Genomic DNA, 24,944 nt, shown 5'->3' with positions numbered 1-24,944 from the left:
CCATACCCGTGTTGGGCTGGTGCCTGCTTTCGTGCGGCATGATCAGCCCTAGTTGAACCGCTCTATCAGGAGGGTAAATATGGAGTTGGATCAGTTGCATAGGGCGGTCACTTTGTCAGACATTGGATTGGTTCCTGTTGAGGCTATTGATAGGGGGGATTTCACAAGGCGTGGCCTACACCTCAGTAGGAAAGGGAAGGGTAAACTGGCAGGGTTGTTAGTGAAATCCGTAAGGGTGGACACTCATACTCATGGATGTACCTCTGTTTTAGACTAAAATCAGTGTTCAACAAGAAGTTCAGGCAGGCAGGTGCTAAAGAGGTCCAAAACGCACAAGATTCTCACAACAGTAAAGTAAATAATAATGTTACCATATTTACCCAAAATATTGGTGGATTAAAGAAAAAAGTAGATTCTCACAAAAGTAAAGTAAAAAATAATGTTACCATTTTTCACCAAAATATTCCGAGATTGAAGAATAAAGTAGATGAGCTACTGGTTCGTTTGGATGACATTGAATCTGATAATGTAATAGAGATACTATGCCTGTCTGAACATCACGTTGTGTCTGATATGGAAAAGGTAAATATCAGTGGTTATAAACTAGCTGCACGTACGAGTAGAGAGAATAAGGAGCGAGGAGGAGTTGCTATATATGTCAAAAGTTATCACTGTGTAAAAAGCTTAGATACAAAAAAGTTTTGTCTAGAGCAACATATAGAAGCACGTGCCTGTGAACTTCAACTGAAGGCGGGCTCTTTTATAATTGTAACAGTATATAGGTCCCCTTCAGGAAACTTCAATTTATTCCTGGGAAACTTGGATGCCTTGTTGTGCTATCTGTCAGATAGCAAATTATTATTTGCTTTGATTCACTGAAAGAGTGTAATAGGAAGAATGACCTGGAAGTCTTGCTTGGTTCTTTCAATTTGACACGTGTCATTAATTTTCCTACTCGGGTAGTAAAGGACAGCAGCACATTGATAGATAACACTTTTGTGTACCAAGATGAGTTTAAAAACATAAATTCTTGTCCTGTTGAGAATGGCCTTTCTGATCATGGTGCTCAGCTAGTTACAGTATATGACATAGCTCCATTCAGTAATTCAAAACGACCCTCCAAAGTTGTGTGTTCAGTTAATGACTCAACTATTGGAAATTTCAGGGAAAATCTTCAGCAGGTAGACTGGAATGGGGTGTACAAGGAACCCGATGCTAATTTAAAATATAACTTATTTCATGATACACTTGTAAGAGAATTTGAAGACTTGTTTCCCCAAGAAAGCAGTTAACTCTAATTATAAGAAACCATGCAAAAAAACCGCTTACTAAAGGAATAAAAATATCTTGTAACCACAAAAGGGAACTGCATCTAACAACAAGAAAGAGTAATGACCCAGAAACAGCCAAATATTATAGAAATTACTGCGCTACGCTAAAAAAGTTTTTTAAAAAGTCCAGAGGCATGTGCATCATGTCTGAGATTAATACCTCTGATAACAAAATCAAAACAATTTGGAATATTATTACAAGGGAGACAGGTCAACCAAGAGTACAGGATGACGGCATTGCCATCAAAGCGAATGGAAACTTGACAAACAACAAGCCGGAAGTCGAAAACATTTTGAATAATCATTTTTTAAATGTTGTAGAGAAAATAGGATCTAAATGTTCGTTAGAAGAAGCAAGGCAGTTAATGGAAGAGGTCTTACCCACACAATTTGATACAATTGAAATTCCACCCACCCCTCCTTCTGAAATTAGGAAGCCACATATGTAATAGCTCTCTGAAGCAGGGTATTTTCCCAGATAGACTGAAGTATGCCATTGTTAAACCACTGCATAAAAATGGGGATACGTCTGATGTCAACAACTACCGCCCAATCTCTCTTCTGACTGCCTTATCCAAAATTCTTGAAAAAGTAATGTATTGTACAGTAGCTTCACACCTTTGTAAAAATAAAGTTTTAACAAAATGTCAGTTTGGTTCCCAGAAAGGTTTTTCAACGGGAAATGCTATATATACTTTCACTAACGAAATATTAAATGCTCTGAGTAACCGGAAGTCACCTCCTGTTGGGATTTTTTTGTGATCTCTCAATGGTTTTTGATTGTGTAAATCATAGAATACTTCTAGATAAGCTCAAGTACTTTGGTATGAATGTGACAACGCTCAAATGGCTTAAATCATACCTAACTGGAGGAGTGCAGAAAGTTGAAATAAGCAGTTCACATAATATGCAAAAAACTGGTGATTTCTCAAACTGGGGAACAATCAAGAATGGGGTGCGGCAAGGTTCGATCTTGGGTCCTCTGCTGTTTTTAATGGATATTAACGACTTGCCATTCTGTATTCACGAAGATGCAAAGCTGGTACTTTTTGCCGATGATACAAGTATAGCTGTCACACCCAACAGACAAGAATTAACTGATGAAATTGTAAACAATGTTTTTCAGAAAATCATTAAGTGGTTGTCTGCAAATGGGCTCTCATTAAACTTTGACAAAACACAGTATATACAGTTTCACACAGTAAATGGAATGACACCATTAATAAATATAGACTTCGATAGGAAATTGGTAGCTAAGGTAGAATATTCAAAATTTCTGGGTGTATGCATTGATGAGGGGTTGAACTGGAAAAAAACACACGGAAGATCTGCTGAAACATTTGAGTTCAGCTACTTATGCTACTAGGGTCATTGCAAATTTTGGCGATATACATCTCAGTAAATTAGCTTACCACACCTATTTACATTCTCTGCTTTCATATGACGACATATTCTGGGGTAACTCATCATTGAGTAAAAGAGTGTTCTTTGCACAAAAGCATGTAATCAGAATAATTGCTGGAAGTCACACCTTTTATTAACCTGACATGTTCCAAATCATTACGAAGTGTCGTATTCATGATCTACGGAACAAGTACTAATCTAATCTAATCTAATCTTGGTTTCATCCATGTGTATTTGTGGATGTCCTTATGCTTGAACCATCCATTCAGAATTCTTAAATCATTTTACGTACAAAATTCTATCAATCTTTCACCATTATTATTTATGGTTTCTTCACCATATTGTCCCACTATGTTGTCATTAGCTTTACATCCTGTTCTGGCACTTAGGTCCCCTAGTAAAATGACTTCTTTGCATTTCCCTATGTTTTGAAGAGATCTCGTCAATTGAGTGTAGAATAAGTCTTTCTTCACTACATCAGCATCGTCGTTTGGTGAATAGACCAAAATAATCATCACAGAATGGTCCTTTATTTTCACCTGTGCAGAATTCTATCTCTGACATATTCCCAGCTGGAAGTTTTTCTTGAGTTGTTTTTTTATGGCAATGGCAACTCCACTTTGGGCTCGTTGTTCCTTTGGTATGCCACTATAAATGTATATGTAATCATTTATCTCTTCCGTACCATGCCTTTTCACTTTGGTTTCTGTTTGGCTCACTATGTCGACGTCAAGGCACTTTAAAGAAGTAAAGTTTTCACGTTTCTTTGTAGAAATTCCATGTATATTCCATGTTACAATTCTCATTGTCCTCTTTCGCGCCTGTTGTCGTCTTTGTTTTGATCCATTCCGTTCCGAGGCTAAATTGGGAGGTTTTGCTTTTTGATTTCTTTTGTTAGGGTGGACTGGAGGTCCAATGCCTAAACCCCCCCACTTGAAGGACCAAGTGATTTTTAATTGTGGTTTTCTTCCACTAGACGATTACCTTTCTGGGCTCAGGGACTCTGTCTATCCCTCCCTTGGGTTCTTTGGGGAATGAGGTGCCACTTAACGCCAAGTCTGCGGCACCGAAGTCCATCTTCTTCACCTTCCTTGCTGATGTGGTCTTCACTTGCAACCCTGGGCATGGGTAACATGTCATACCCCATGATACTGGGTCCCCAGAAGAACTTTGCCACCAGCTCGAAATCCGGGCCCACTCCTGTGATGTGGATGTGCCTGCTGAGAATTACCCAAGTGCACTTAGAGAAGGGGGATCTAAACACCCTGGGGCAGGTTAATGTGCGTGTATGGTTCCATGCACAAAGGCAAATGAGCACTAATTATGCAGTTCTTGAGATGCCTGCCCCACATATTGGCAGACAAAGGTGGTTGTTCATACATTTCTCTCGGTCAGTGTAGATTTGCAGCTAACCAGTAGTGCTTATTGTAAACATTGATTTGTCCCTGATTAGTAAACAAAATCTTGTATAGGAACTCTGCAACAGTTTGTGATTTTCGTAAACATCATTCAGAGAACTGTAATTGATTTTGAAAGTCATTGCCATGAAGCTGTCAATGGAGCATAAAGTGGGAAGGATGAAATGTTTTTGAGTGTATAATTAGCAGAATATTCTATTGGCTGATCTCTCCTGCACATTAAAGTTGCCACGTTGTGATGCATATTACTGCTGCTGAAATTGTAGTTGAATTTCTCTCATCAGTTACTGTTTTTCTTTCGCTGCATATTTTAATCTTCAGTGTTCCATTTATATGTCTTTTTTTATGAAGATAAAAAGAGAGCCTGTGATTACTTGATACGATTAAGATTCAGTTCATAATACAGCCACACAAGTGCTATTGACAGTTTGACTTCATTCACCATATGCAAAAACCACATCAACTTTTTTGACTGTCGTATACCTTCTGAAGTTTGAGATCTTCATCAGGAAATTGTGTGATCTCTACAGCAGCAGGTGCAGACTGATGAACATACATTCATGGGTAAATGTGTGGACTGTACTCAAGGTGGAACAGTAGGTTAGACGTTTGAGTGACTGCTGCTTTTTGTGGCACGACAGTGAAGTGGGCACAGCGCAGCAACTTTGCATACCTACCGCAACCAATCATGTAATGCGCTATTGTGTACGTGTCTATAACAATGCTCCAATGTTGTTGCAGCTCTATAGAAAACTGTTGTTTCGCCTGGAGCCATTTGCGCTTTACACTTGAAAACTGGCAACAGCACAACCAACTGTTGGGTATATTTTTTCACTGGCAGTATATAGCCCCAATAAAAATATAGTCATTATCAGAAAATTCACCACTTTCCCCATTTTAAGTTTAAAAAACTGCACTTTCATATATTCACTTGTTCGGGATATGCTTGGGAGGTATGTTTTAGTTGTACTACCTTGTGTTATCATTTCTGTTGCGTGTAAATGGCAAGTGGACATTGCTTTCCAACAAACTTCACTCTGTACATTGCCTTCCTTAACTAACATTTTGTGCTGTGGTGGTGATGTAATTTATGTTTGATACATAGTGATTTTTTTGTTTCATTTTATGAAATGAAATACATAACTGCATGATGGCTACTTTATTAGGTATTGAAAGTATTGGTATTTTTATTTTATTTTTATTATGTTCTTGAAGTACACTGTACAGTAATCAAATAAGAGAACAATGTGCTAAATATTTTAGTTAAAACAGAAGTGATCTGCCGAGATTAATTTGAGGTACTTACTTCCAGTCACACAATATTTTGGTTTATTTATGTATTTGTTTGAAAAAATACTTGTTATTAAACTGCTGATGCAGTAAGTTAGTATACAATGCAGTGGAAGAATTTAGACACTTTTCTCTTGTCCTTTAATTTTTTGTTGGGAAGGTCTACATTATTTTCACTCATTATATTGACATCTTTGCAGTCTAAGTGCCTGTTTTTTCCCAGGAAACTTTGTGTGTATTATTTGGTTGATATCCTGATTGTAATTATCATCACATTTTTGCAGTCTTGTAATCCCACATTATTTGTCTTTCTTGTGTTATTTTCTATTGTAGCTGCTGTTGGACCAGTAAATACAAACATACTCTAATTGCTCACTGTTGGGAGAACCTGTGCATCACAAAATATGATTACACATTTGTTGGCACTCATTGCACATTGTCAGTCACAGTTGATGTTCCCTTCTGCCCAGGCCTATACTGTTGTTTATTTACTGTGATCAAGAGGCTTTAATCTGTCTAACCAGTTATTACACTGGTACCTCTCTAAAAATGGATTAGTAATCTGTTGGATGTTGCACTTCACGTAAATCCCCTTCATATGTCACTAAACTGATGCTGTCACTAACCCATTTTTAGGAATGTATGGCAGAAATGTCTTACAGAAGATTTTCTCTTGTGATATATCGTTTGCCTGGCCTAACTTGTGATTCATTTGTGAAGCACTCTTCATATTTGATAACACTTCTCAGACATTGTATCCACTTATTTTCTGTTTGAAGGAAAATCTTACGAAAAAACCGATAGCGTGGCTATGGGTAATCTGTTATCGCTTATTGTGAAACAATATATGAAATACTTTGAAGCAGAATCCCTAGAATCTGCGCTGTTGTAACCAACTTGTTTCCATTGGTATGTGGTCAACATGTTTGTGATGTGGCCACATCAGATGGAGAAGCTTCAAAAATCCCTGGAACATTTAAAACTGTGTCTGTCATAATATAAAATTCATGATGGAACTTAAAAAAAAGAGGATCAATTGCTTTTCCAGTTGAGAGAAAAAAGGACTAGACCACAGTGTATTTAGTAAACTTATTCACATTGATCCCTCCCTCCATTCCCCAAGCCATCACTGTCCGTGACAAAGATATTTGGTACTAAAGACTAGCCCATAGACCTCAAACACTTTCAAAGAAAGCCTGCCAAAGAACTAAAACACCTACTAATAGTGTTCCAAAGTAATGGATACACAGTTCGTCAAAACTGAACGAGCATTGCAATCAAAATCAAGAATGCCTAAGGAAGAGGTTAAGGCTAGCCCACAAAACAGAAAGGTCAGTAGGCTCCTATGGAAACATTGTATTTAGCATATTTTACTTGCTTTAACCAAGATAAAAAGTCTTCTTTGCAGTGTTTAAGAGAGTCTTTGAGATAGATGTGTGTCACACTTCTTGCGAACGTTGACATGCCCTATGTGGGGCAGACCTACCAGAACAATCAAGGAGAGATGCAAGGAACATGAGCGACAACCCAACTGAATCAGCTAACCAAACCAGCTGTCATCAAGCACTCCTTCGAATATAGACACGAACCCGAGAACAGTATTGTGGTGCAAACAAAAAGTTTTTGTGACATCATAATTAAAGAGTTTATTAAAATGTCAGAAAACCTACCGAGCGAGGTGGCGCAGTGGTTAGCTCACTGGACTCACATTCGGGAGGACGACGGTTCAATCCCGTCTCCGGCCATCCTGATTTAGGTTTTCCGTGATTTCCCTAAATCGTTTCAGGCAAATGCCGGGATGGTTCCTTTGAAAGGGCACGGCCGATTTCCTTCCCAATCCTTCCCTAACCCGAGCTTGCGCTCTGTCTCTAATGACCTCGTTGTCGACGGGACGTTAAACACTAACCACCACCACCACCATCAGAAAACCTAATAACAGAAGAGCATCAAAGGGCATGTTGGGCATCAAGAATTGAACCCGGTTATAAATAATGGCATGAGGCCAATAATTGTTCACAGTCAAGTTGGCATGCAGCGAGTACAGAACAGGAAAACTCTCAGCACCTGAAGGAGACGGCTAGGTCGGTTGTTGGAATATTGTGCGTAAAATGGAAACAACAAGACAGAACACGTAGAGAGGAAGAACATCATTAATAAGGTCACAGTGAGAAAACCCTAGAGGTTATATAGGTATTTCTCCTAGTGAATTGATTTCTGTAATACAGTTTGATCAACGTGATCAGATCCATCATCTGCACTGAGGTGGTGTCAATGTAAAGAATGGAAAAAAAAAAAAAAGAAGAAATGAAGGTAGCTTTTTATGTCTCTAACAAATAATGAAAATATACTGTTAAGAAAATGTCAAATAAGATCTACAGTCTCCTGTATTTGCATACAAATGAAATATGTAAAAGGTTTTAAATCTTCAAAAAAATTGGGCGAAGTGTCTTGCAAATAGAATTAAGGTTGGTGATGTGATGGCAGAACACAGCATGATCCTTGTCCAGTACTCTACACAACCTTTCATCCGTCCTGGAGTTGATCATTGGCATTTGTTGCTTTCTTGTACATCCAACCCATTCACTTGATTTACTTTTTCTTCTGTGGCTATATTTGACAATTTCCAAAATGTAAAGATTCGTCTCTCTCTCTCTCTTGGGAAATGTTTATGTTAATGGAATTCTTCCAGAAAATGAAAATGATGTAAGAAATTTGAAACACTTGGCATATTTAATACAATAGTCTGTTGCTTGTCATGTTGCTGTATGTATTAGCAATGATCCAGTTTTATGCACAAACAGTCAAATGTTTAACCATTAAATCGATTTCTGAAAATGCTTTGAAATTTCCAGGTCACTCAGCGACAACAACAACAAAGATTACTACAGCAACAACTACAAGCTGACACTCCCTCAGGAAACCATTCTGTTGCAAGTCCTGTGGTCAGGAAAGTACTGGTTGGTCCAATTTCAGCTGGTACACAGCTGCAATCTGCTAGCAACTCAAACAAAGTTTCTGTATTGTCATCAGACAGGCATCGAGCCGCTCGCATCAATGGTGTAAGAACTCCAGTGCAGCAAGTACAATTACAAGGGCAGGTGAGATTCAGAGGGCTTGTTTCTCACTACAATGTTATGTACTGTTCTCAACAGATTTTGAGTACACAAACTGCAGCTGCATTCATACAGATGTGTGACTAAACACAAGAATTGTTGTTTCAGTCAATTGGGACTTTTTTTGTACAACACTCTAAAGCCCATAGTTTTCTATAAACGATTTTCATCTCATCTCACCCAATAGTTTGACTCCAGTAAACTCCAAAGATTTTGTCTGTGATGGGCAGCAGAATTTTCTGTGGACAGAATTTTTTGACTAGTTAAAGAAAATGTTAAATTCTTAAATTTTAATTGTAATTGTGTAGAAAGGTAATACAGTTATAGCTTTAATATTTTCCACTGAAATTTCTTTAATCTTACGGTATTTAGTTCCTAGCATAGTTGAAGTTACTTCCCGGTGTTGTGCCATATGTAATTAATTGCAGTAAATGAAGAAACTCATGCTTGAATGCTGCTCACTGTAGAGTTGTTTCCATTATTTTGAAGCTTCTTTACGCTAACCAGTTACATTGTTATTTAGTGTAATATTAAGTGTATCATTATACTGCAATGAAAAGAAAGTAATTTTTTGTGCATAGCAGAGTTAGGGAGAAGCCACTAAGAACTGTTCAATGCAAGAAATTGACCTTGAAGTGTCAGATTAGAGCTAAATGTAAGTAAGAGTATGGACTAACAGAAAATACTAATATATAAATCTTCAAATTGGAAAAATTTGATGACAATAGCTCTGAATCAGACAGCTGTGAAAGTTCTGGAACCTTGAGAATAATTTAATTAGTCATTAAAAAGAGCAGTAGAAGTTACAAATACTAAAGGAAGCAAGAATTTTAACATGTTGTTGTGGATGCCTTTTACTTTGCTGCAATGAAGGGGTACAAAGTGTGGAAAGAAATTGACAATTCACAAATTAATTATGAGCCTGAATTAGTTGCAGGCATTACTTTGTTTGTCTACTGAGTTGTGGGAATTTGACCTGTTACTCACTTGTCTTAATTTCATTCTCATAATTAATAAGTTTGTAATTTTAACTGGAAGTTTTGCTGGTGCTTCAATTAGCATATGATGTATCGCAGTATCACAGCTGTGGGTTCTGTGTGGTGTCTGTTGTTTCGGATATGCTTGCTGCTGTTCAATTGATTTTTTTCTTCTCATCCCCAGAATGATGTTCCAAAAGATGGGAATGGAACTGTTCCTGTTGAGATTGATGGTATTCAGGCAACCACTTGTCTCAGCTCTGATGGGCCAGGCAGTGGAAGTGCAGCATTGCGAGGGCGTCGTGAACCACCACAGCCGCCACCTCCTCCATTGTTGGCTACAACTGAAGACTCCAACTCTACAGGGAACAGCTCGCTGGCATCGAGTGCAGGCAGTGCTAGTTGTACAGGCTCAATCTCCAGTCTAGGTCTGTAATATGTTCTATGAATGTCTTTTCAAGCCATAATGTGTAAAATTTATGTTTGTTTATATGTGAAGAACTGAGAAGAGGCAGTGAGCGTGAGGACCTGAAGCTGCGGTGTATTACATTATGAATGGATTTTTTTTTCTTTAATATCTTAAGGTTAGGTAGAAATGGGCAGTATTTTAATGGTGCAGTTTAAGTAATACTGTTATTCGTTCATTGTACCAAAGGTAAATTCAGCCAAGAAATTTATAATGTTAAACATAAAGTTGTAGAGTCGCCACAAATCACATGTTACTCTCTATTTATTTTATATCTAAAAACAAAGATGATGTAACTTACCAAACAAAAGCGTTGGTATGTTGATAGACACACAAACTCAAACACACACACAAAATTTAAGCTTTCACAACCCACGGTTGCTTCTTCAGGAAAGAGGGAAGGAGAGGGAAAGATGAAAGGATGTGGGTTTTAAGGGAGAGGGTAAGGAGTTGTTCCAATCCTGGGAGCGGAAAGACTTACCTTAGGGGGAAAAAAGGACACGTATACTCTCTCTCTCTCTCTCTCTCTCTCTCTCGCGCACGCACACACACATCCATCCGCACATATACAGGCACAAGCAGACATATTTTACAATATTATTAAAAGGAAAGTTGCTACCCAACATATAGTAGTAGAGATGCTGAATCTCAGATAGGCACAACAAAAAGACTGACATACATAAGCTTTTGGCAAACGAGGCTGTTGTCGAAAACACACACACACACACACACACACACACACACACACACACACACACACACACACACGACTCGCACACGCATGACTACAGTCTCTGGCAGCTGCGACTCAACATCTCTCCTATATGGTGAGTAGCAACTTTCCTTTTCATAATAATGTACATTGTTTGATCTTCCTTTATTTTACATGTTAAACTCAATCAGTGAAAGCATCTTCAGAAGTCAGCTGTCCTCGCGATGTGTAGTGTGATGCAAGATGTATTCTGAATTTGTATTCATGCATACTTTGTGTGCCACAAAATCTTAAGCAGTTTTAGAACTTTGGTGTCATCCCAAAGTATGCATGAATACAGATTTGGACTACATCTCGCATCGCTAGGACAGCGGAGTTCTGAAGACACTCGCGTTGTTCGAATGAAACATGTAAAATAAAGAAAAAAGTGACACTCAACTTGTGGCAGCTGTAAAATTTTAATTTCTAACGGTCGCTGTTCCCTTGCAGGCAAATGCCTGTGCTCGTGAAATAGTGTGACCAAATTGCTGGCAGGACTTACTTCAGTAGACAAAATTAATAGTACTGCTGGTAGACACATATAAAAGTGATGCAATACTTAGTTTTTGGAACTAATAATTTATTCGTCTGGAATGAGAGAGGTATGAGTTGGGGAACATCAAAAAGGGAGGGAAAGTCACTCAGATCCCAGGATTAGAGTGACTCGTCTGTAGTGAGAACAAGTTTAGAGTGATAGTTTTATGCGTGTCTATCAGCAGCACCATAAATTTTACTTCCTGAAGGTAAGTAATGCCCAGCAATGATATTACTCATTCGTATCTCTTGGGCGAATTTTTAATAGGATAGAATTTGCCAGCAAAAAGTGTTTTCACCACTTACCTTATTTATTATAGATAGGAGAATACTAATAAATTTTTGTCACAGTGCTTTTTTCAGAGTTGTTTTAATTGCAGTAATTTAAAGCAAATCAATATCATTTGTACCATTGCCACTGTAATAAACATACCTTCAGTTTCACAACATGTTAGATACAAACAATGCATGGCTATGATATTTGTACCTGGGGCTTTTTAGAGTTCTCGGAAGTAAGCTTGCAGTCATTCCACTAGATACACAGCTCTGGAATTTATATAACCCTTCTGTACATTCCTTTGAGCTTTCTCTTCTTTGGTTAATACTGCTTCCTATTCATAGAGCTGCTTTTTTCTACAAAGGTTTCTTTAATTTTCTTACTTGTAACATATCTTTCCTGTAGTCATGCATGATTATACTGCTTTGCATTCTCCTCTAGCCATCTAAGCTTTGCTATTTTTTATGTTGTGTCAATCTCAATTTTGAGATGTATGTATTCTCTTTTGTCTGCTTCATTTATTCTATGTTTATATTTTTTCTTACCATAAATTCAATTCAGTATCTCATGTTATCCATTTAGGTTCAACTTTGCCTTATGTTTCTGCCTATTTAATCCTCTGCTACCTTCACTATTTCATTTCTCGAAGGTATCTACTGTCTTTTTTTCTCCTTGTTTCAGTTAACAGTTGGCTAATGCTCCCTTTGAAACTCCCAACTCTGCTTCTTTCAACTTATCCAGATCCTATATCCTGAATTTCCTACCTTCCTGCACTTTTAATCTGCTTTTCATAACCAAAATTTAAGCGATTGTTTGGTTACTTGTCATTCTAAGTTCTTGTGTCCATACCAAACATGAATATTGGATTGTTTAATGATTGAATGAAGACCACTCAAATATAAATCATTTGTCAAAGCATTTAATTTTTTTCATGATTACGTTTCTTTCTACAGGGTGACAATTATTGAACTATATGGGGGGGGGGGGGGGGGCATGCACACACTTTAGTCAACATGTAAACATCACTACAGATATTCAGATTTAGGTTATGACATGTTCAATATGCCTGCCATCATTGGCGATGATGTGGTGCAGACGAATAGCGAAATTCTTCAGGACCCACTGAAGTGTCGGAACATTGATGCTGTTGATGGCTTCCTAAATGGCTGTTTTCAGCTCAGCAATGGTTTTGTGGTTACTGCTGTGCACCGTGTCTGTAATATAGCCCCCATGAAAAGGAGTCGCATGTGTTCAGATCCTGAGAATACAGCGGCCAATCGAGGCCCATGCCAGTTGTCTCTGGGTACCCCATAGCCAGAATGCGGTCCTCAGAGTGCTCCTCCAGGACATCGAACACTCTCCTGCTTCGATGGGGTTGAGCTCTGTCTTGCATGAACCACATCTTGTCAAAATCAGGATCACTTTGGATAATGGAGATGAAATCATCTTCCAGAACCTTCACATACTATTTGGTAGCCACCGTGATTAGACATTACACACTACACAGTGACCTATTGAGGGTGAAGAGACTTCTCGATCGCGAAATGTGCATTCTTAGTCTCCCAAATGCACAGATTTTGCTTATTGACGAACCCATCCAAGTGAAAGTGTGCTTCGTCGCTAAACCAAACCATCATCAAAGTCCTGTTCGTCAAATCTGTGGACAATAGTGTTTCATGGCCCTGGGGCTTAATGGCTGGTGGGCTAGAATTTTGTATGGGAAGAGATGCAGGTCTTAAATAACAATTCGTCACAGTGTCTCTTTATTAATTCCCACCTGTTATGCAGCTTGTCTGGGGCTGATTTGAAACACAGTGTGTGTCTTCTCGATGTTTTCAGTTGTTTCACCCCTTTTGGTGGTCCTACATTGCCGATACTGTCATCATGAATACTACCCATTCTCTCAAACTTTTGAATCAAATTCTTGATCTTTAGCACACTTGGACTGGTCGTCTTCAGCTTGCACTCAGTCGCAAACTTCCTTGGAGCTGCAGTTGGGCTGTTATTGCTCACATAGTAGGTCTTCACAAGCGCTTTATGCCCAGGTGTGCTGTACCGTGACGTTTTCATGTGCAAATGGCCGACACAACAAAGCGCATTTGCATGCGCGTACTAACTCCCTTCATGCCCCGCTGTTAACCGTGCAGTTTGAACATCCTAATGCAAGCCGTTCAGAAGTTATGACAATTTTATTTCATATGGAACAATAATTGTCACCCTGCATCATCGTCATTTCAATTTGAATAGCACTGTGATAGGCTTTCAGTATGAATCTCAAATTACAGAGTGGTTTTTAAAATCTGGTAATGTTTTTTTTATTATTAATTTTTTAAACATGTGATCTTTATGTTCACCTGTGTTTCAACAGGTGCAGGAGGCACGCAAATAATTGTGGAAGATGGGGAGAACTCTTTATCGAGTTTTGAAGGCATTCTTCTGAATGGCATCCCATCATCATTGGATATTGATGTTGCTTCTGATGACACAAATTCGAAAGATTCATCTCGCAGTTCAACTGCTGTGGTAGCAACAAAAGTTATGTCCCAACAGCAGAATGCTAAAAGCATGATGTTAGCAGATCTCCTTGAAAAGAAACCAGAAAGGAAGGACCCACCTGTACTAAATGGTGTCCTGGGAAAGAGTTTTGAACTAGTGGAGAACCACCTAGAAAAGGTAAGTAATTGCACAGAATAAATAGATTTTTATTGTTGCATGACATACCATATACAGTCACTAGATACATAGAGGGGAAGGTTGTGTACCTTTGACTACTTTTCATACTTTTAAACGAACCATAAGTAATTTAAGCAGTATTCTTATTATGTAATTTTATAGCACATACCTTATCACACATTGCAATAATACTACTGTCTGAAACAATTTTGTAGAAGGATTACTTTTAGTAGAATTGTGCAACTGATTAAAGGTACAATGATACGGTTGTACCTTTGACCACCTCCTGTTGTACCTTCGACCATCCAAAGAAAATAGAACATTGACCCGAAAACTAACAAAAAAATGTAATTTGTTCCTCTTGTTGTTATTGTATGTGATTGAAAAATTGCAAAAATTTTATTTGTCCACAGTATTGTAGTTGCAGTTAAGCGAACTTGCCAGCAATTATTCTTCTTGACACTACACTGATGTTATCCACAAGTGGCTTTGTGAAAATGTGGATATGCTTCCTGTACTACCTCATAAATTTCACCTCAAACGTCTCTTTTTTTCCCCCCTCTACTTTTTTGAGCTGCAGAATGTTTTTATTCCTTTTCCTGTGTCAGTAGGCACCATAAACCAAATGTAATCTTTTCTGAGCTCAAGGTAAGGTTGAAGATAATTGTTAGTTAGACCTGCTTTATTTAGGTCTTCTGAATCATTTAATTCGTTTTCACACAGGTCACTTGATTCATGGCTTCAGAGTCAGAAGAATCATCGATGAAACATGATGTAGCTATAATTTTCTTCAGCTTGGGGACAGAAGGCCTGGCCTACATGTAGGTTAATTTTCTTTCAGCACAGTGAGAGTCTTCTTTATTTTCTGAACTACTTCCTTTTGACGGTTGTTGACTACTATTCCAGATTTTCCTCTCTTCCAGCCTTTGCTATTTGTTTTGTGTCAGCTATTGGGAAAGGACACATCATTTCTTGAGTGACAGGCTGATTCTTTGAGTCTGTGGAAGGTTGTGCTTCAAGAAGCAGTTCTCCTGAGTTTTCTTGAATTGAACTGCTCAAGTTTACATCATCAATTCATTTTTCCCCAAAAATATTTTCACACAGTGGAACCAGCCCTGAAACTCAAAAGCCACCATTGTTTTATGACAAAATGCTTTTGGAAAGGCTATTCATAGAAGTACTGCAGTCTTATGTACTGTAACGTGTTTTTTTCCAGCAGTCTTTCATGGCAGTGTTGAAGTAAGTTTTACAAGATTCAAATACTCTCCTGTCAAGAAGCTGCTGCTTATGACTTGTATGAGGTGAAAAGTCATAACGAATTCCCACCACCTGTCCAATGCTGTTACTGTAATGCTAAAATGGCTTTTGTGATTGCCCTTCAGTAAAACCACAGCACTTTCTTGATTGGCTTTGACATGCTGGGTGAAGTGTTAAAAAACCTTTTCATTGGACCATCCTGAATGAGATTCTCCTCCAATGAACCCAGGTGACGCACCATGCAACATAAAATATTTAAAATGGTTCCCTACAGCATTCGCTGTAACGTCATCTGTCACATTCATGCCTCTTCAGCCTGATGTGACAGCTCCAGTTTGCTTACACCCCTCTGGGGCTAGGATTTTGGTATGAATGCGGACTGTTGACATTCTAGTCTCATCCAAACTCCAAATATTAGATGGCCGGAAAGGATGTCATAATACTTCCTTGTAGTTCTGGAAAACAACTTCCACTGTCTCGTGATTGAAGGGAATGGCTGAGAAACACTGGTTCCTGTTAGTTTTCACAAAGACAGTTCATTGGAGTACCTCTTACCAAAATCTTTTAACCACTGAAATTCAGCTTTCTTGTGTTTTCCAGGATTGAGGAAAATTTTTACTGTTGGCCACAGCATATTGGTACACCAGTTGCCTTAGAATTGTGAGGCTCAAACCATGGTGCATCTTGGCAGCTTTGTTTCTATGTGTAACCAACAGTAGATACCCTCATTGTTGAGAACTTTTTTTCATAGCTAAGTTAGGTGGATACACAAACTTTTCCTCTCTAGATGCATTTAACAGTTTTCAGGGGAAGAAGAGTAGATTTTTTTAAGCTGAACTATTTTGTTGCATTAGCTCTTACTCCCTCTTGCTTTCACTATTATTGTGGGTTAATTCTGTTTTACTTCTTAGCATTCTGATTTTTTTGAAAAAATATTATTGGCGGAATATAAATTCACATTGTATCTTTGACTTGCGAGACGTACAGAAAAATGAGTGGTTGGAGGTAAGGTTTTCATTTAGAACCACATGTAAATGTTCAGTAATTTTTTAAGCTTAAGCTTTTTTGCAAATACTACTCAAAATTTGCTATATTATATACAAATAATGAATAATTTAAAATTTAAACAAATTTACATGATAAAATAATACGTCAGTGAAAGTAATCAATTTTTGAAGGAAAAAGATTGATTGCTCTCACTGTAAAAATGAGTTGAGTTCTAGGCAGGCACAGCCAAAAGACTGTTAAGATTTAGCATCGGGCGAAAGCTTTCTTCAGAAAAGAAAATATACACACATTCATTCACACAAGCAGGCACACTTCACGCACACATGACCACCATCTCTGGCAGCTCAGACCAAAATGCCTTCATGGTTGTCTACCTTTGACCGCATCATAATATCTTAAATTTTACCTCTGAGCGCTGTGACTTTAGCTGCCATCTGTACACGAAGTGAGGAACCACATACTCTAGTGTTGCCACAAGTAACATATGCACATTATTTTAAAATATGTGTATAATCCATACTTTTCTGGATGCAAACTGAGAACTTCAAATTTTACGAATATGCTTTTAAACAGCTCCACAAAAACATGAGCATCTGCTACCCCTGTGGCAAAACTAGAGTGTGATTCCTCTCTTCATGTATAGATGGCACCAAAAGTCACAATGGTCAAAGGTACAATGTATGGTACTACAATATGGTCAAAGGTAGACAACCATGATAGCATTTTGGTCTGAGCTGCCAGAGATGATGGCCATATGTTCACGATGTGGCTTGTTTGTGTGACTGAGTCGTATGTTTTCTTTTCTGAGGAAAACTGTAGCCAAAAGCTAAATCAGTCTTTTTGTTGTGCTTGTCCGCAATTCAACGTGTCATCTTTACAGTGAGTAGCAACCTATCCTTTTCCTTATATTGTCAACAGAGAGGGAAAGGGAAAGGGAAAGGGGGGATGTCATTTGAGAGATAGGAAGGGGGAGAGAGGTTACAACATAAAAAATTTTCAGTAGCTGCTACTTACCGTCCTAGTTTACAAAATCTCTTCTAAAATATAAGTTTTTTTATTTAATGTACTCCATTTAATATGATTGTGATTTTAGGTTTAAGATTTAGTTTTAAAATGCAAGTTTAAGTTCAGATTGTTTTTAGAAAGTTCAAGAGGAATGTTTTGCTGTAAGTGTAGTCAGTTGAAAACGTGTACTGATATTTTATACTGTTGTTTCTGTTTTTGTGTGAAATGTTGAGTGTAATTTGTATCAAACTGTAGATGTTTGTGGTATGTGTACTTGCATCACTAAAAGATCCACAATATTATAAGCGTTAGCCACTCCTTATTACATCAAATTCATTTGTTCTCTTACTTTCTGATAATCTATTCTTCGTGGAGGATTATTTAAAAGAAATCGTAAATTTCATACTACGAAAGCACTTATCTTTCTTCCATGTAACCTACATGTTACGGCCTCGTTATGAAGGTCACAGTACATATCCAAAGTTTCAGGACTTATTCTATGGTTTTTTCTTAGATTTTTTTCCTTCAGTTAATGACTTTAACATACAATGTGTTTTGCATGTGAAAAGTGCAATGTTGCTGTGTGATTTGTAATATTTGGGTTTTACTACAACTTGTTGCATTTGCCAGTCCATGTAGAGCAGGTAACCAAAGCTATACAACCTTCAGTATGACCATTCTTAGTAAAACCTGTTGTGTGAATGCCAACTTTTTTGTTAATGATATGCTTACTCTCTACCTCTGATGATGAATATGCTTGGTTGTCACTTTCTGGAAGGATGATTAGGACATTTAACATTGAAAAAGTTGATGAATATTACATTTTATACGTGAAAATTTTGGAAATCGTGTATTGAAATGGGAAATACTCTGGGAGGAGGAGAATGTTGGTCAACTACAACTATGCAGGTACTGAAGGATACGACAACATCCACTGTCCAGCAGCCACTGCCTGGAGGGAGAGAGAATGCTGCAAGTGCTTCACAACATCCCAATGGCAGCAGTGATGGACTCCCGTATAAAACAGTGGGAACTGTGACTGATCGTACAGAGATGACCCACTCACTGGAGGGAAACACCCATCAGATGCAGCAGCAACATCAGCAGCATGCACTAAAAAGGTGGGTACTGCCTTTCTTGCTGTATTGGATATGAATGTGCATGGAATTTTGTATTTTCATTGCTGCAGTGTTGCATGTCCCTTTAACATTGTGAACATTTTATCAACAATGCAGGTTCTAAGCATAGTTACTGTTCTATGTGTTAAAGTATGCTCAGTGACTTTATTGCTTTAAAAGACTGATGTAAAAATATGTAAAGCTTTTGAAATAGTTAATGATTAAAATACCCAACTGATTCCTAACATTTCGTGTAAGTATTTAGTACCCTGCTGCAATTGTTGACAGATCTGATTTGCTCCATTATAAATGGTTATTGTTGACAGAGTTTTTCCTGTTCGAAAGAGCATAAAAAAAGTCTTCAACAGTTGAAGCTTCAATTCCTTCTTCTGGGAGTAAGAGGGTTCAGGAGACAGAAATAGATGCACAGATCTTAGACACAAAACAAAACGGGTCAAATCTCTGAGATTGTATGATTAAGTAGAAACCAGTAGCAAGCAGCTAGTAGTATATGGATACTTCAGTAGTTACTTAAGAACTAATGTCCAAAAGGAGACTTGTTAAGACACACACAGAGCCATAAGAGGGGAAAAGGTAAACTTGAATAGCAGAAAAGAAAGAAGGGGGGGGGGGGGGGTCGGGGTCGGAAGGAGTGATGCTAAGAGAATTCACTTTTTTTGCTTCACGATTGGGAGACATGGCTTAAATAGTGTGGATGTCAATCATACTGACATGTACTATGCGGTGTACTGTACTGTATTGCACAATAAGACATTATTTAGCCTGAGTCCTACTTCTGTGGGAAGTTAATTTCACTGAGGGTTTGGTTGTGTTAATGAGGGTACGGATACGTTTATTAGCAGCAGCTAGATGTTAGCAGAAGAGAAACTACTTGATGAACGCTAGGCCATGGTACTGATGGAGGCTGCACATGTACTTGAAACATTTCCAGATAACCTTTTTACATGAGTTTGCAAGTCAGCTGGCATTTCGCATTATTCTTGACAACCCCTGTGAACTGTTTGTATGAAATATTTCTGGTGAAGTCATTAACAGGTGTCTGTAATTCCTGGGGCATTTGAGGGTTTTTCTAAACATTAACTTCTCTAAATGTTACATTTGCTGAATCCCAGAAGTAAACGTGTGATAGACATGGGGTCTGGAGGGTAATTTAATTAAAAATGTCTCAGACTACTCAAAAACTGAGGTGTGAATGAGCTGCTTATGTACTTCCTTGGGTGCTCTTATAATGAATTTGCTTTTGGAGAAGTTTTATTAGGGGCTACATTGCATTACACCGCACCATCTTGATTATTAACAAGCATGTGTGAAGGTGTGCTGCTTCACTTGTTCTGTTAGTGACTTTCCTTACTTCCTTTCTGCTTGGTAACTTCAAGAAATGCCTCCCAGCAGCAAATAAGCTACAATCAATAAATGGCATCAGTTTAGAATAGGTATAATGTCAAATACTTTATGTATAATGTCAAATACTTCATGTAAATAAAACAGTTAGTAATTTTGATTAGTCAGAATATGTAAAATTAAATAAACATTTCTCAAAGAGCGTCTGAAAATAGGGGGTCATTTTATAGTCATGTAAATACAGTGCATTCCATGATGGATTATCTCTTTATTTGTACTTTATTTGTATGTTGCAACTCTCAGTTAAGATGTTGCCCGAGCACTCCCCCACATTAGAAAATTGCTGTGCTGCGCATGGGCAGTATGTTAAACATGTCGGGCAGTATAAGTGATGCCTTCCCAGTTAATGAGTTTGTACTTAGATGTCAGAGACTGATGAGTGATTTGTCAAATTAATGTAGAATGATGCACAGTTATGTGCATCTTAAATGAAGTTTGTAGTACATTTTCTCCATTGAGTATTGTTGGGAACCAGCTTGGCTTTTTGTATTTAGCTCCTTCGCAACAAACTTGTTCTTTCTGTTTCACTGCCCTCATTTCAAAATTTTCTATTTCAGGCCAGCAGATGAGGCAGGTCTCACCAGTGTGGAAGTAGAAACGAAGCGCCCGCACCTGGAGGTTAATGGTAATGCGTCACCTTCTCCAGCACCCTCTCCATCACCTGCATCTGCAGACACTGGAGTTCCAAGTTCGTCAGCAGCAAATCTGTATGCAGCACTGGCCGCATCAGCTCTAGAGGGAGAACTGGACCAACCAGAGTTGGAAGTGGTTCCTGTGCCTCAACAGGCTGCAACTCCGACACCACAGCAGCAACACCACCAGCAACAGCAGCAGCAGCAAACAGCAGGAAGCATACAGCTTGGCCTAAGACAGGTGTGTCTTGTAGAAGACTTAAAATTATTGTATATACTGCTTGCTACATTTGTCTGTACCTATACATCGAGGTGACAAATGTCTTGGGATAATCTTCATATCATGTCAGACTTCCTTTTGCCAGGCATAGTCCAGCAGCTCGACTCATCATGGACTCCAGAAGTCGTGGGAGCTCCCCCGGAGAAATATTGAGCCATGCTGCCTCTGTAGCTGTCCATAATTGTGAAAGTGTTGCTGGTGTAGGATTTTGTGCTTGATAATGTTCCATAAATGTTCGATGGGATTTGTGTTGGGTGAACTGGCTGGCCAAGTCATTCCCACGAATTGTCCAGAATGTTCTTTAAACCAATCACGAACAGTTGTGATCTGGTGGTATGGCTCATTGTCATCCATAAGAATTCCATCATTGTTCAGGAACATGAAGTCCATGAATGGCTGCAAATGGTCTCGCAGGTACCCAAACGTAACCATTTCCAGTCAGTGATCAGTTCATTTGGATCAGAGGACCCAGTCCATACCACGTAAACGCATTCCACGCCAGTACAGAGCCACCACCAGCTTGCATGGCATAGTGCCTTGTTGACAACATGTGTCCATGTCTTTGTGGGGTCTGCACCACACACAAACCCTACCATTAGCTCTTACCAACTTTAATCAGGACTCATTTGACCAGACCACAGTTTTCCAGTCATCCAGGGTCCAACCTATATGGTCACGAGTCTAGGAGAGGTGCTGCAGCTAATGTCGTCGTCTGCTGCCACAGCCCATTAATGCCAAATTTTGCCACGTTGTCCTAACGTATACATTTGTCATACGTCCCACATCAATTTCTGAGGCTATTTCATGCTGTGTTGCTTGCCTGTTATCATTGACAACTCTAAGCAAACGCAGCTGCTCTCGGCCATTCAGTGAAGGCTGTCGGCCACTGCGTTGTCAATAGTGAAAGTTAACGCCTGAAACTTGATATATATTCTCGTCACCCTCTTGAAGTGTAGCTTCAGCTACAATTCTACGCTTGAAGTCTGTTAATTCCCATTGTGTGACCATACTCATGTCAGAAACTTCTTCATGTGAATCACCTGAGTGCAAATGACAGCTCTGCCAATGCTCTGCCCTTTTATACCTTGTATATGCATTACTACCCCCTTCTGTATACGTGTGTATTTCAATCCCATGACTTTTGTCACCTTGATTTTACACCTTTATATTTTAACAAGAGTGGCTGCTCGTACAACAATGCTACGATTTTGAGATAGGGTGCTGATGAGCCAACCAGCCACCCATCTTACAATCTTATAATGTTGTATAATTACACATAGTTTGCTTACTTGTGTCATCCTCAGATATGTAGTTCGTTAGTTTTATGTTTAATCTCATGCAAAAGATAAGTGAACCTTTCTTGGTAGGAAATGCAGCTCAGGATGAAAATTTTTCTATTGGTGCAGTGAACCGCTTGGTGGTACAGTGAACTGCTCGGTAACTTGGAAAAAGATATTATACCGCCTCCCCCTCAGTTTAGGAAGAATCATAATGATTGTTTCTTGTTCCCTGTTCTAACACTTTAGTTGGTCAGATAGATGAGAGCAACCTCAAGCAAGCTATTCAGGTATATTTATATTTTTTAAAGTGATATTTGTTATGACTTTGAAAGCGGTTGTATGAATAAGTAATTATTTTATAACAACTCTTATGTTTCATAGTCAATTTTACTTTTGTCTCAGACAGTTAATATTTCCAGTATCAGTTTATGTAAGATCATTCTGTTTATTAATCAGTTTTTTTACAATATCTTGACATAATTGAACCTTTCCTTGCTCTCATTTTGTCCACAATGAACTCACATCAGTCTATTTCATTTATTATAATTGATAGTGTCAGACATTATTACATTAGACAGTTTAGTAGGACACATTAAGCACATTGATGTATGTTGGCTTAGTGGACACTATCAAAGCATTTTACATGTTCTGAGTGAAGCAGTACAGTCAGTGACCAGGCTGCCATTTGGTTGTTGTATTTGTAACTATAGTAACCTGACCGGAGCCTCATCTTCTTGCTTGTCTCGGTGGCACACTATTTTGTTGGCTCTAAACAGAAAACTTTTTAGTTATTGTACTATATTATACAACAGTGGCTGCAACACTACTATCTTTTAGTTTCATTAGATCACACAATTATTAACATTAACATTAAATTGACCTGTTGGACAATCACCAGTTCACTAACACTTTTATTCATATATCTGGAGAACCATGGTAGACCACCCGTCCAGTGACAGTTTCAGTGGTTACTCTTATCATGAAACTCATCTCATAATCAACAGTTTACAGACAGTTGAACACAGTTCATTATTGAAGTCACTACAAACACTTAGTGCGGTGCATAACAGAAATGCTTATGAAGTACAGTATTGAAAGCACAGTTTATACTTGCCACAACCAAAGAAGTTCATGTGGATATTTCATGAGTACATGTTATTACAAGAGAAATGGTGTGATAATATCAATTGTTCCAACTATGATGATGGACTTTCATACATTTCATTGCATAATGCAAACTGAATGAGCATGAATTCTCATAGAAAATGTTAACTGAATACTTTTTAGGCATCACCACATTTACTTGGTTTTTGATGCCATAGATGTTGCTTGTGTGCTCTCAAGCTGCGCACTCAATACGCAGATGTTAACATGGGAATGGTTAGCTGCGAATTGATTCATTTTAGGTGGGGTGGGCTACATAAAGACTTGGTTGAAATGTACTAGTGTGGATGAGCTGTATGTTCAGGCAATAATTTGATTTACAGAGTAAATAGTTAGGTAGTAACAAAGGATTACAGAACCATTATGTGTGTCTCATCCTGGAATTGTCTATTTATGACTACAGTTAGCATATTTGAAATATTATAAATTATTCAAATTTTATTTTATTTAGTGACTTAATTATTTGATGATAGATGTAATTCAGTCCAGAAAATTTAGGACAACAAAATTACAATTCAAACCTGGAAATTAAACAAGTGTAATGGCCTAAAGACAACAGTAATTTGTATGAGTTGAGTACCAATTATCTTCTAAGTTGATTAGATTACAAAAAATTAAAACTTGTTGCAGTCAACGCTGGAGTCATAGCTTTCTAATAGAATGAGTCCATATTTCCAAAGCTACGGATTAGCTCAGTTGAAATCTACTATTACACGCTGTAGCAAAATTTTCAGTTATTAATTATTCTTTGTTAACGTGGTTTTCAGTAAATTTAAATACACTACATCATATTGACAATTAACACACAAATAACAAACTGGCATGGATAACATTTTTACAGATTTGGACAGATGAGTGCATGTGCACACACACAAGTTATTCTAGTGGACTGGGGTAGTTGGCCACTACTTTGGAGTTAGGATGCAGTAGTGGGTCATTGTCAGGGTGTTGGCTGTTGGTAGCATGTACAGTGTCAGTAGCCAAACGTTTTATTCAGTTTCAAGTTAAAACACTTGTAGTGTCAGCCTGCAGTGGTTACGCCTCCCTGAGCTGTGTTAATGGCATTAAGACTGGTGGATGCTGAGGTGGCAATTAGCCAGCAGCTGCCTTAATGTTAGTGCAGAGTAGGACTGCTGACACATGATGTGTGCAGTGGCATGTTGACAGATCCAGTGTTTCTCTCCAGTTAAGGGCAGGGTGTGTCTGTAGATGTGGAATCCTGATGTTCTTGTAGCAGAAGACGGGCTCTAGCACTGAAGCCGCCCCTGGGAGTTGTGGTGTGCAGCAACAGTTCGGCTGAACAAGTACAGATGGTTGGACGTTTACACTGCCCTGGATGTGAACTGCTGCCCCTTAAGGTAGGAGTCCAGCTGAGGCTGAAACGATCCCAACGTGGCCCACTACCTGGAATGCACCAAGTCGCCATGGACTGGACTGAATCCCAATAGTCGTCTTGTCAGTGGTGGAACCTGAGTCACTTGGTGGCATCCTGCAAAAGAGTGGAATCCTGTCACCCAGTGTGGATCTCCCATCGTAGTAGATAC

General features: G+C 38.5%; 1 protein-coding gene across 1 annotated transcript in view; it reads left to right on the top strand.

Moving 5' to 3' along the window:
• LOC124623140 (AT-rich interactive domain-containing protein 2) overlaps positions 1-24,944 on the top strand; it is a 323,487-nt gene that overhangs the window by 229,891 nt on the left and 68,652 nt on the right. Inside the window, exons 14-18 of the mRNA XM_047148930.1 lie at positions 8,296-8,541; positions 9,718-9,961; positions 13,930-14,234; positions 18,414-18,625; positions 20,602-20,917. Of these exons, the coding sequence (XP_047004886.1) occupies positions 8,296-8,541; positions 9,718-9,961; positions 13,930-14,234; positions 18,414-18,625; positions 20,602-20,917 (1,323 nt within the window). The remainder of the gene's footprint in view (positions 1-8,295; positions 8,542-9,717; positions 9,962-13,929; positions 14,235-18,413; positions 18,626-20,601; positions 20,918-24,944) is intronic.

This window comes from Schistocerca americana, chromosome 7 (genome assembly GCF_021461395.2).
Source record: "Schistocerca americana isolate TAMUIC-IGC-003095 chromosome 7, iqSchAmer2.1, whole genome shotgun sequence".
NCBI classification, from domain to species: domain Eukaryota; kingdom Metazoa; phylum Arthropoda; class Insecta; order Orthoptera; family Acrididae; genus Schistocerca; species Schistocerca americana.
Note: the sequence above shows the minus strand (reverse complement) of the source record. Positions and strands in the feature narration are given on the sequence as shown.